Below are 13,075 nucleotides of genomic sequence, written 5' to 3'. Positions count from 1 at the left end.
CCTCATGGTTAGAAAGAATATCTTTTAGCCAAAAGGTCATAGGTCACAGGCTCAATCCCCACAATTACCAATGTGTCCATTGACAGCCATGTGTCCTGTTGAAGTGTTATCCTTGAGCAAGACACAGAGCAAGTCACTCTGGATAAGAAAGTCAGAAAACTGAGGAGCATTCTGGACGAATAGGTTTTTTTCTTTCACCCTTGGCCTCTCTCATTACACTGAGTTTGATTAGTCAGGCCCTGTGCTCCGATGTGAGGTACAACTCAGTGGGCTTGTATGAGGGAAAAGTAACACAAGTGTTACTTTGGGTTACTTGTAAATGTTCCCAGTATGGTTCGACCGATATATTGGTTTATATCAGGCCGATATTGGACTTTTTAATAAAGATCGGATATCAGCCAGTCAGTGTTGCCCACCACTGATACGATGAAGGTGAGAATTTGATTTTCCTCAACAGTTTTAGGGGTGTGAGTGAAACCTGCCTCACCCGGCCTTAAGATGCTGCTAACCCACCTAAAACAGTTTCATTAGTCTGTGTTTCAGTGGAGAGTTTTAGTGTCCCATGATGGTCTAAATGCTGTTTCAGAGGTTTTTCCATGGGTTAAACACTGAATCTTTGTAATGTTTGGAATTTTCTGACATTTCGGCAGCTTCAGCCCAAAATTATCAGTATTGGTATTGCCCCTCAAAAAAACATCGGTCGAATCCTAGTTGCTGGCCCCCTTACTTAGGCCTCCCACCACAAAGCACTCTAATACACTTTGGATGAAAGATAAGACCACATTTACGCAAGCACACCAACTCCACATGGATTTATCGATTTTGTGTGGACTCCTGTGTTTTAGCTGCAGAATCTAAATATAGGCCGTTACAAAAAGAGGCTGAGATACAGTAGTGTATTAAACACAATGTGTGTGTCTGTGCAGCCACGAGTGTGTATGTATTGTATGCTTTATGTATTCATTCCTACTAAGTATGCATTATTCTCTAGATCAGTGGTTCTCAACGTGGGGTCCAGGGACCACCAGGGGTCCTTGAGGGGGTTCCAGGGGGTCCCCAGCAAATTGATGAATTGTTAAACTTCACCATTATTTCATTTACAAGAAGTTAACACAATTAGAGAATGTAGAAGAAAGACTATTTTGATCATAGTTTCACTGTTATCTCTCTACCTACAATACAGATAGTCATGGAATTCTGGACAAAATCATATCTAACAATAAAAATATTCTCAGATTTGGGTCAGAGAGACAAAATCTCATCAAATGGGGGCCCGTGGCCCTAATGTGGACTAGATTAAGGGTCCTTGATATGAAAAAGGTTGAGAATCACTGCTCTAGATAATGTTTGGTCCCTTAGTATGAGCTAATGAGCTAATAAGGCAAAGCCATTGAAATGCCTCATTGGTACAGCAAGTCTCTCCTCAAAGCCTAACACACAGGATAAATAGCAGCATCAACCCAGCATGCTTAGGATGCTTTAGAAGACTAACCCATTTTAGGCCTGCATGGAAAAGCTCCTGAAGAAGTAATCCGCATTGAAGCATTTGTGTCAGGATGGATATCGATGGGTAATTAACCCTAGGCTCCAGGCCGACTTTACTGATTCTGCCTCTAAATATTTTTCTATTCTGTTAACTTTACTAAGCAGAGAAGCACGGCGACAGTTAGTCTAAATATTTAAACATATTTGCCCTTGCTCTATTAAAGTTCGATGTGCACAAGGTTTGATTTAAACAAGTTTATTTCCACCAAATTTCTTTGGAAGCATAAAAGCGAGTGTCACGTTCCCAAACACAATGCTGTGCCCTTAAATAGGCATGGAGATAGATGTGTGGCTGGGAATAGAACTACGGTCAATAGCCTTATCTTCGTGAAGGTAAATCCAAACAAACAAGTCCATTGGGTAAACCATTTTTTTTCCACAGAGCCGAGGCCTGAGCAACATGAGTGTAGCACTGTATATTCTCTTTTACAATCAATTATTCATTTTATTGACACATTGCATTGCGAAAGCACATTAGATTGTGAGATTGCACAAACTGGGCTATACAAACTTGGTGTGATCCACTGACTTATTGACCGCATGGCCTAATTTTAAACTTCCTGGAAGGGAAGTGAAGAAATGTTAAGAGAATGAAGACAAACTTTGAATGTCACTGATCAGTTGGGTGTTTTGTGGTTGAATGTGCGTCATAGGAAGAGCAAGGACTTCAGAAAAGGGAGTGAAAAGTAATCAAAGTAATCCGTTTTGGTGTGCTGGTGATCCCTGCAGCTCCTGCGGTCCAATTAGCTGCAACTGAACAGATGTAATTAAACAAGCAAGATGTTTAAGATAGAGTTAAGATTTGGCGTTGGTACAGTATTAGACACTCAAGAAAGCCATTTCATTTTCAGATTCCATGAATTCATAGAAAGTAAATCATGACATTTCACCAGTCATCAAATTACCTTTTGACATCCTATATATTCTTATAGTCACAATGAAATGAAAAATTACTTTTTCACCTTGTGAGCTAATTTTCCATGTCATAATATAAACTTAGTTAACAATACATGCCAAAAGATTTACACATTTTTTATTTTCTTGCATTGTTTATATCAAAATCCCATTACTTTAGGGGTTATCATTGTGTACCAGTGAATAAAACCAATGAAACCATCACAGATTTTTGAACAATCCCGACCCTCCCATCAAATAAACCTGCCTTTCAAGTTCCTGGCTTGCTGGTTAATTCCACAGTTCTGACAGCACCCAATACTGGCAAAGTGCCCATGACACCTCACCCCCATGGGCATCAACCTACTGTATGGATGGGTATTGAAAACTCACTTCTATCAGCTAAAAATATAGTGATAGTACATACAAAGCTGGAGGAACACAAAAAAATGCAAGTTAAAGTATTAATTAGTTCACCAATAAGTTTCGGCTGCATATTTTAAAAAGGGTGTCAGAACATCATTTTTCTCTTGTCTCACTAACTAAAACTGTGCTTTGGGTGTGCATTAATCCACATACAAAGTTCCAAACTTGCAACACATCATTTTATTTATGAATAGTCACAGACATGCCAGGTATCATAACATAAATATAAATAGGACTTTGACATCATGTAATAAATATCAAGATAAATATTTTTTCAGTTAGAGTAGACGTTTTAATAATAAAACATGTTCCTACATTAGCCTACCAGATGGTTAACAAAAGTGAACACATGCCGTTGTCCAAGTACCCTGCACAAATTGCAGAGATACACATCAGAACACAAACAGTTGGACATAATGGGAAACACTGAAAAGTAATCAATCAAATGTTAAGATGAGTCATATTTTGACCATTACGTCTACTCTTTGACATCCACATGGCAATCAATACAATGACATTGAAGCGTGCTTAGCATTCCCAGTAGGAAGTAAAGAAAGAAAACATTGCCCGGGTACACCATGTTGAGATAATGTCAAGGTGTTCCTGTGCTGTATTGTACATCAGGGCCAGTTGTTACCATCATGAAGCTTAAAGGAATACACCAAGTTCTTAAGAGATTGGCCTGTTGGTCAACTCAGCTGATGAGAAAACAGACACCAAAATCGTCCATATGTTCCCAGTAGATCATTCACTCTCCACACTACTGCTCCACACTATGTTGAGTGATAGTAGGCTCCATGCTAACACTTTAGCGTACGAAGGCTGCGGTCGAATAGTCAAAAAAATACGTCCTAACTCCTATTCCTAACCACTTTTCCTTGACCCCGTTGGAAAACGTCATGAGGTCAAGGAAAGATGTGAAGGAGAATTCATAAGGACTTAGGAAAAGACAACCGCGGTGCTAAGAGAATCCGACTGCACTTACACTAGGCTACGTAATTATGCGACGGCGGATGTTAATGACGTGGGTCTGCCGTGGTGAAACTACAATGTTCCGGAGATGGACTACTAAAAGCGCATCTTAGATACTTCGCCCCGTGCGTTCTTACCGTGTTGTTTCATGCAGGCTATATAAACGTGGACAACCCAGTGAAAAATATTGCTTCATCACCAAGGTTGGAATTGAAATAAAAAAGGAATATAGGCTACCAGTCACAAAAGTGAAACGGGTTAGGGGTTGTCACATTGAGAATGGTTGCTCACGCTCACCCTCCTGTCCACTCATATGTATCGACATGAATCCCAATTAGTATGATTGTATGAAAATTATTGTTAAATTCATGCAAGATAGGCATAACTTGTTAGGCCTACAAATCTACTACTGTACATATCATCATTCTTAAGTTTCAAACATGTTGAATTAAAAACATCATCTGGCTAAAGACGTCTCATATCCCTTTTTCTTGAAAGACAGACTTCTGTGTTATGGTTAATATGCTGATTATGATCTGATTATAAGCCTATGCATATAATAGCTTAAGAACCACCACACAACTCAGTAAACATCTTGAAATGTTGACTTGATTGTGCTTTGAAGTTGTTATGGCTGATACAGGCCTTTATTAAGGCAAGGGTTTCAGCATCTGTGACTGAAGTAAAATTAATTAGTGATATTCCTAAAGGCTGGCAATACAACAACGCTCAGAATGAAGAAATAACTAATGCAAACTGACCATAGGTTATGCTACAACGTTAACTTCACTTTGATCATTTTACAACAGCAGCGTAACGTTCATAGTTCGCCTCTATGGGTTTAACATATTGGTGACACTTCAAAACATATAAGCATATTAGCAAGTTATGGCATAAGATGGAACATGCTTAATAAGCAACGGTAACTTGCATGATGATCTGCGTCCCTTGTCGGTCATGATCGTTTGTTTTCGTGAACGGCCGAATGGTGCGTCGTTGCTGCCGCAAAGAATTGTGGGACGGCATTATCTCCTTTCCTTTCGTAAAGGATGGTCCAGTGTATCCTATGCTAAAGGAGCTAAGTAAGGAAGCATTGAAGCACCTTTCCTTAGCATGTAGAGAATTCGAACAGCTCTTATCATGGCTGCCACTTAGGTACTTCCGGGTCATTTCACTCAGTTAGGAACCTTCCTAAGCAAAAAAGACTATTCGACCGCAGCCACTATGTTGAGTGATAGTAGGCTCCATGCTAACACTTGAGTGATAGTAGGCTCCATGCTAACACTTTAGCGTACACTATGTTGAGTGATAGCTGGTTCCATGCTAACACTTGAGTGATAGTAGGCTCCATGCTAACACTTGAGTGATAGTAGGCTCCATGCTAACACTTTAGCGTACACTATGTTGAGTGATAGCAGGTTCCATGCTAACACTTTAGCATAGAATACATGAGTGATAGTAGGCCACTAGCATTATCTCAAAAGGGAGAAAATGCTAACTTGTAGCAGCTAAGTGGTAAGTAAATGTAAAAGTAATCTTAAATGCTATGGCTTACTCTGGTAGTTTTGTAGGAGATTAGTAACATTTTCACAAAATATGATACAAAAATAACATACTGTTTTGAACTAGCAGGAACTACATTCCCTGTTACCATAGGAACTTAAGGTGGTGGGCGATGGGAGACTGCACACCTAAATGATGATGAATATGTGGTTGCTCACCTCACTCATTTTCTTTTTTAAATGTATGAGTCTACAGGCCATATAATAAAAACCAATAAAACTTAAAAGGTCAGTCTTCTTATTTTGGGTAATGCTAGTATCCTACTGTCACTCAACATAGTGTACGCTAAAGTGTTAGCATGGAGCACCGGAGTGAATGATCTACCTGGAACACATGGATGATTTTGGTGTCTGTGTTCTTAACGAGTAAGCTGACCAACAGGCCAATTTCCCGAAAACTTGGTGAATTACTTTAATATTACGGATAGTCTACATTGTAATTGTTCACAAATAATACATAGCATGCGTGCTGCTCCACTGACATAATGCAACAGTGGTGGACATTATTTAGCTCAAGCAAAGAAACTGTAACAGGCATAGATCATGATGTCTTGTCATTTTCTGAAGGTGTGTGTGTGTAAGTTAGAGTGTTAGATAGATAGAGGTAGCTCTAGATTGTTTTCTGTTTTCTGTGTTGTGAGTATATCAGTATCACCTGGTCATGACGTTGATAAGAGGTTACAGGTACAGTACATTTGAGCGATGCATGAGGAATGTTTAAATATTAAAGGTTAAAATATGAAATATTTCAACATTTAGTGATTTTGACACATACGTGAAGGCTGATGGTGAATGTAAAAAATAGGTAGTATTGCAAGCGTATTCAGGTATTTGTACATGTAGCCACTTAAAGCCCTTGACTGGCAACCAGAAACTTAAGGGAATGAATGCAGGTAAAACACAAGAATAATCTGACCTTCAGAGGCAACTCTTATTCACGGTTAGAGATGAATGATGAACCTGCCCCTTTTGTATCAGAGTCACATCTCATATATTCTAGTTTCCTTAATTATACACACTGGACACAAAAGAGGCAAACCTATCCTTATCAATGTCTACCTTCTTATGGGCTCATGTATTTTCAGTTTGTCGCACATTCTGCAGTCTTCCGTGCTCACTTCCTATCTAGGCACCGCCGGTCAACGCCTTCCTGTTCTCTGCACAGTTATTTTTCTTCCCCTTCTTCTCCTGAGCGGCAGAGGTGTGTGTCTGAGACAGGTCCCGGATCAGTTTGGAGTTGAGGAAACGCCTGTAGGAGTCCTTCTCCATCAAGGTGTAGATCTTCCACTGGGCCTCGTCGAAACAAGACGGGCCGCTGCGCTCCAGGTTCTGCCTCGTTTCTTCTCTGGTCGCTGAGTCTAAGTTGACCTGAAATGACATAGAAGGCGTGTGAAATGAAGTCGTCAGATGTTAAAGACAACATGAAATGGCATCTTGTTGCCGTAATTCGACGTATTTCCGGTTGAAACAAAGTGTTGGGGCAGGACGTCATGTAAGGGGGGACTGTTCAAAAGTGGGTAGGGCTGGACCATAGTAAACACATAGAAAGTTCCTCAGATAAACTGGATGGTAGCCTGCATTTCTCCTCCAAAACCTCCATCACCACCGTTATTGGAACAGCAGCAAACTCTCAGAGAAGGAAGAGGGAGAGGAGGAAGATTTTGTCTGCGGTGTTGCCACTGGTGTCACTTTCAAAGTTGTAAAGTTGCAGGTTTTATATGATGGGAAGACATAGCGGGAGGATTGTTTAAAAGTCCATGATGGTAAAATTTTTATTTACACCTATGGTACACCATGAAGAAACCACTAAAAATACATTTTCCAGGAAGGAAAAGTCATGGGATTTTTAATATAAAAATAGAAAATAGAAATTCTGTCAATTTGTTGGCATGTATTGTTAAAAAGGTGGGCGTTAGAGCATGGAAAATAAGGGTAAAAGGGAGAAAAATGTATTGAAGAGAAAGTGGAACAAATCCTAATAATCCCTTCTCTGTAAAAAAAAAAAAAAAAAAAAAAAGTTTGTCTGTCTAAAGTAAATCCAAGACATTATAAACAGAGATGCGCACCAAAGTTTGGAAACTCCACTTCAGGTTCTCATGATTGTGAATAACTGAAGTTTATATATTCTAGTGCAGAGGGGTATTTTTAGGCTGTATTCAGGCAGCCAAGTGAGTGGTCATCAGCATGTTAGTGTTATCCAAATGTGTATCCATAGATTTCCAGTCACACTCAACTCTAAGCACAAAAAAAAGAAGAAGGTGGGAGTATGGAAAGATGGAAATAGCAGTCGTATTACTCACTAAATATCTGAAACTCCAGATGTGGGTTGGTGTTGTTTTTCTTCACAGCAGGTTAATTTTTAATGGATACATATGATGTTGTATTTGACCGGTGTTATAATAATTGCTCAATAAAATATAAATCAAGTATTATCAGAAATTCTCATTACCTCATTAGGAGAGTCTGCCTCGACATATTGCTGGTAGATCAGCTTGGCTCTGGCGGCCATCTTGGAGGGCGAGGTCTTCTTGTAGTCCTGGCAGGCGACCCAGAACTCCATGTTCTCCTCGCTGAACTCTGACCTCAGGAAGCTGGTGAAGACCTTACGGCCACCTGACAGAGGATGAGAGGATAGAAAAAAGTTATTACCAAGAAGATTGTCAGCCTCTACCGGCCTCTGCACTGTATTTTACATTGAGTGTCATGGGGTCGGTTTTGGCGGGAAATCTGCTGGATTACTTTACGGCACAGAACAGGAAGAGGGCGCTGTTCTTCCAGAGCAAACAGAGCTAAAGAGGCAATGACAGATGGTGGAAGGAGTGATGGAAAAATCACATCCAACATGTTTATCCTCTTCAGTGAAGACAAAACAAACACACATACAGTAGCGGCGCCAGGGAGGGTGGGGGGGGGCGGGGGCGGGTGACAAGTAGAAACATCTTCTTTGCAGGAAGCAATGGAGTTTATGGGAAATGTGGTCTTCAGTTGGAGAAACACTAGCACTAACAATACCACTGGCATGAGATAGAGGCCACCGGTCATCTCTACCGTGGCCTCATTTGTTTACATTAATTATACAGAGGTATCACAATTAATTTGAAACAGACATATTGTTTAAAAATGACACATGTAACACATTTAAATATGGGGGACTCAAACCTCTAACCCTGGCAGAGTTAGTGCAATACTCAACCAACTGAGCTACACAGAAAATGAATCCCCTAAATCTAGCAGTGTTAGTTCCATCATGTCCATCGACCTACACAGGACTGTATACGTTTATACACTTGGTGCACTGCTGCAGCTCCAAAACACTCAATTACTGACACAGGATAGACTGAATATACTGGAAGATAAACAAATGAAGAGAGGCACCAATAGATAAAGTTGGGAAGAAAGGAGGAAGACATCACAGTGTTGGGGGTCAGTAGAGGAGGCTTTGGAATGAAGCAGGTCAAGGCCCAACTTGTTCCCAGGAGGCCATTGCTCCCCTTCTCTCACACAGCGTAATGCTCAGGGGCCTGACACACACACACTGCACTGCATACTGCAGCAGGCCCCTAGGGACCATCCAGTAGTGCCTCTAGACACGTAGCACACGTCTAGAGCATGAGAATGCATCTAAGTGTGTGTGTGTGTGTGTGTGTGTGTGTGTGTGTGCTGAGTTTTGCATATGTGTTTGAATGTGTGTGTTCCAGCCAAGTCTCCTTAACTTTCCATTCCGTCATGAATAAGATCCTCAATAGTGTAAAAGGCAATGATGCTTTCTAACTGGCAGAGGATCCAGGCCATTAAACCAACACATTAGCTGTAGTGAAGTAAGTGTATGTACATTTTCTTTCAAGTAGTTAGAATTGAAAAGCCTGATTACAGATAAACTGGCAACCTGGCAAAGTGGCTAGTAGAATCAAAAGACTTATCAGGATTGATCAGCATTTAACTGATATATTTTACATTTATATTTTAATTATTTAGCTGACATTTTTATCCGGTGTGACTTACAATGAGTGAAACAGTAGAATAGGCTTCAATTCTTAGATCACCAACAAAATGACCAGCAACTAACAGTAAGGAATGTAAAGGTCAGGGCCTTCTTGCCCTTCTAATATTCCCATGATCATAAAACTATCATGTCACATGAACGCGTTTAGTTTTGCTTTGTTTATTCAAACCCTGAGAGAAACCCTGTTGGAGAAGTAATAAGTCAAACATCCCCTTGGCAGCTTATCATAAGCAGTATAAAAAAAAAGACCATTGTGCTTGGTTTGGGTTTGGACAGAAACTCAAATTATCAGGGCCAAGTCCAACTCTAATGTAACACTCACCATCACTGTTCATCAGGTTGCTGAAGGACTCCTTCCATTTCTCCACCTCAGCTGCTGGAGCAACTCTGAAATAAGAGAAAAAAAGGTTTCTCAATGAGGATGCACTGATTAAAGCGAGTGGCCAATTTGCAGAATAGGTATAATGAATGAAAACTGTTATAATGCATTCAACCATTTCTGTTTAAAGTATAAATTAGACTTCACAGAGCCTCTAAGATTTTGTGTTCACGGTATATTTAGTCTGGATTGGTCTCATTTCAGCGTTTCATTAACCCAAACGGCCTCTATTCCCTGGGGAATTGCGGATGAAATAGGTTCTATTGTTGGATAAATTTGGTTGCAGCATAATCTGTGCCAGTGTTACTTCCTCCGCTGATAGGTGGGAGGAACCAGCCAAAAGAATTCCATCATTGGTTTAAATGGAGAGGTTTAGCATCACATACTGTATTTAAAACACTGTTTGTGAGGCCTTTCCATCATAGCAAGACAACCATCCAGGGGAAAACTTGACTTATTCTAAAAAATAAAAATAAAAAACATCCAACCCTGCAATGATACCTGCACCAATCAACTGATCAATACTGGCAGCAAATCTAATGAGACTAGTATGCGTCACATAAACTGCAATAATACCTCCCTTAGGCTTTCATCACCCTAGACACCATAATAATAATCCACCAATAAGAGTAATGATTAACCATGCCCACCACATGATCTCAATAACAGCATGATTCATATTTATATGGCACTTGAATCAAAACGCATGTCTTTGTGTTGTAAAGGGGAATGAATAACATTGCTGCTAAACAATAACTCCAGATAAAGTGATTTGTCATTACTGATTATCTATAATCATGTGTGAGTGGGTTGTGATGATATTGGAAGGAAAAGGTCAGGCTGGATGCTGTCGATGCTAACGTGCTCATGGGGAACGAAGAGAGCCGTCCCATGGGAACGCCGCCTGAGGACCGTCATTACACCACAACAATACCTTTAGCATTCAGTGAGACCCGAACGCCCGGGACAACAATGGTTTTGGACTGTTAATTAGTGCGGACAAAAGGTGTAAAGGTCAATGAAAACTGGCCTCACTCTAAAATGCCTGTTGCTTCCTCATTTGCTTGCAGGGATCAAAGGGAAACATGACTCAGATGCAAGAATCCATATATGTTTCATAATCAAATCAGCTTTATGATATAGGAGTGTTTATCATTTCTGAGTCAGAGAAATGACCCTTATCCTTAGAACCTGCTTTATGATATTTCCCAATTCATTCTCTATGGAGCACTTCCAGATGGGAATAGAATTTATGAATTCCTTTTCATGTAGCGAAAGTCATAATTGATATCACGAAACCTGAATCAAATGTATGTTTTTTAACCATAGGCCTTGTCAACATGTGTACATTCTCTTTAACACACACAACAGAGGCATAAATATTGGTATGGCATGTTGACAGTTGTAGTATCATATTACATAGTCATAATGCATGTTGTTGTATGTTGTGTATGTTTGGTGCGACAGCAAACTTTGTGGACCCCAGGAAGAATAGTTTGAAATCTGAATGAAAAAATGGAACAAATATTTAAAAAATAAACCAATTTGCTGACCTCTTTGCAGCGGCGGCGGTCTTGTCTTTGGTCTGTTTCTGCTCCGCCGCCTGGGGTTCAGGCTTCTGGAGCAAGAAGCCGATTTTGTGCTTGATGTCTTTGGCACTGCGGGGGAAGTAGAGTGAAATGCATTCAGTTATTTGTCGGAATTCAATTTATTCATATCATTATCATTCACATGAGGGCTCACTGTGTGTTCCGTATGAAGATCTGCCTTAACCACTGGAGTGTAATTATGGTTTTAAAGCAATTTCTACAGATGCCTTTTCATATTCAGCTGTTGAATTGCAGTCATTTTCTAGTTAGAAACAGCAGTGGAAAGTTAAAGCTCGTAGAATCAGCATGTATTCAATTCAGTTTTAGTTTGCAATCTATATTCAAGTGCTGTGCTTCAACACCATTGTCTATGCAGTTTCCATTTGAGACAAACAGCTTGATCCACCTGTTGCTCGAGCCACTTTAGTCTTACCTTTTCAAGCATGTTGCAGGGAGTGTTGCTAGTCCTTTACACATGGCGGATTTGCTATAGATCCAGATCCAGTGGAAAGTAGATTCAACAACAGTATGATTGTACGCAGCTGAGAGTTGATAGCAGTCTTTTTAGTCAGCAAGCTGTGGATGTCTCCACCCCCGACAGTGGTTTTATACCTCGAGTCCACGCTGACAGAGAACTGACCAATCACGCCAGACTGTGTGTGTGTGTGTGTGTGTGAGTGAGAGAGAGAGAGCAAGAGAGAGAGAGAGAATGGGGGAAATTTACAGCAGATGGGAAAGGATAGGAGAGTGTGTAACCAAAACAAAAGGTGTTTTCCACTGCAGGACGCGTCTCAGGCATCTGAGGAATTGCAGTAGCCGTCCCAGCTCGGAAAAAAACACAGAGCTTCATCGAAGTGAGCATCTTTAAAGGAAAAATTCACCCTCTGATGCTCTTCCACTGTTATATATCATCAGTCTGTGGTGTTCAATCAATGTTATTTTGTGATCAAGCATTGTCATTTACATTTTTGGTGTATCCACTTTCCTTCAACCTGCCTTATTTACGTTTTCTTCATGTAGTGATTTCCTACATTTTCCACAATGCCTTTCGACAGCACCCAGAGAACAGGTGTGAACTTGCTGCATCCAGCTGTAGGTTTTAGGTGTAAGTCTTCTACGATGGATTTCTCCCTGTATGATTGTTGAACGTCTCTTGGTGCAAAATGGCGGCTCTAGAAAGAAGCCCTCGCTCTTTGATTCTGAGGGACTGACACCAAAACCTGACGTTTACTGTTTTGGATCACTGAATATTTTTCTATCAAACTCCATTGTAGCTGCTGGAAATATCTCAGTATGATGTGTCATAGTTATCGGGAATAAGAAAAATACACAACAAAATGGACCCAGAAATGCAAGGTACATCATCAATATCTGTTTTTTACAGCGTTAAAGTGTTTTAGGGTGGATTTTCCCTTTAAACAACATAAATATAGAACATAACAATGAGTGCTTACAGTATTTAGTCAGACCTTGGAAGACCTTTGTTTCTTCTTGAGTTTATCTCAAACATCAATTTAATCAACTGATTTGGCAAAAATATCAAAGTACAATCACTGTGCACAAATTGGTTAATGTTATTGTGCTATTTAGTTAGTCAGTTGTAAGTCATGTGTATTTTGTCTTATGCACACTTAACTGACTGTTCTGTCCAAAACAAACTAACCTTTAACTGACGTTCTCCCTCTGAGTCAGACCCGCCTCCGGC

At 40.2% G+C, this 13,075-nt stretch overlaps 1 protein-coding gene across 1 annotated transcript; it reads right to left on the bottom strand.

The window, feature by feature from the left end:
- Positions 1 to 3,134: 3,134 nt before the first annotated feature.
- rgs4 (regulator of G protein signaling 4) lies at positions 3,135 to 11,932 on the bottom strand. The gene is made up of 6 exons (XM_071910830.2): positions 11,804 to 11,932; positions 11,335 to 11,439; positions 9,725 to 9,789; positions 7,849 to 8,012; positions 5,195 to 6,767; positions 3,135 to 5,092 (listed from the first exon to the last, which is right to left on the bottom strand). The coding sequence occupies exons 1-5, from the start codon at positions 11,845 to 11,847 to the stop codon at positions 6,525 to 6,527; spliced, it is 621 nt and encodes a 206-aa protein (XP_071766931.1). The 5' UTR covers positions 11,848 to 11,932; the 3' UTR covers positions 3,135 to 5,092; positions 5,195 to 6,524.
- Positions 11,933 to 13,075: the final 1,143 nt, after the last annotated feature.

The sequence above is a fragment of the Centroberyx gerrardi genome, chromosome 9 (assembly GCF_048128805.1).
Source record: "Centroberyx gerrardi isolate f3 chromosome 9, fCenGer3.hap1.cur.20231027, whole genome shotgun sequence".
Taxonomy (NCBI): domain Eukaryota; kingdom Metazoa; phylum Chordata; class Actinopteri; order Beryciformes; family Berycidae; genus Centroberyx; species Centroberyx gerrardi.
The sequence above is the reverse complement of the archived record's forward strand: the minus strand, read 5'-3'. Positions and strand labels throughout refer to the sequence as shown.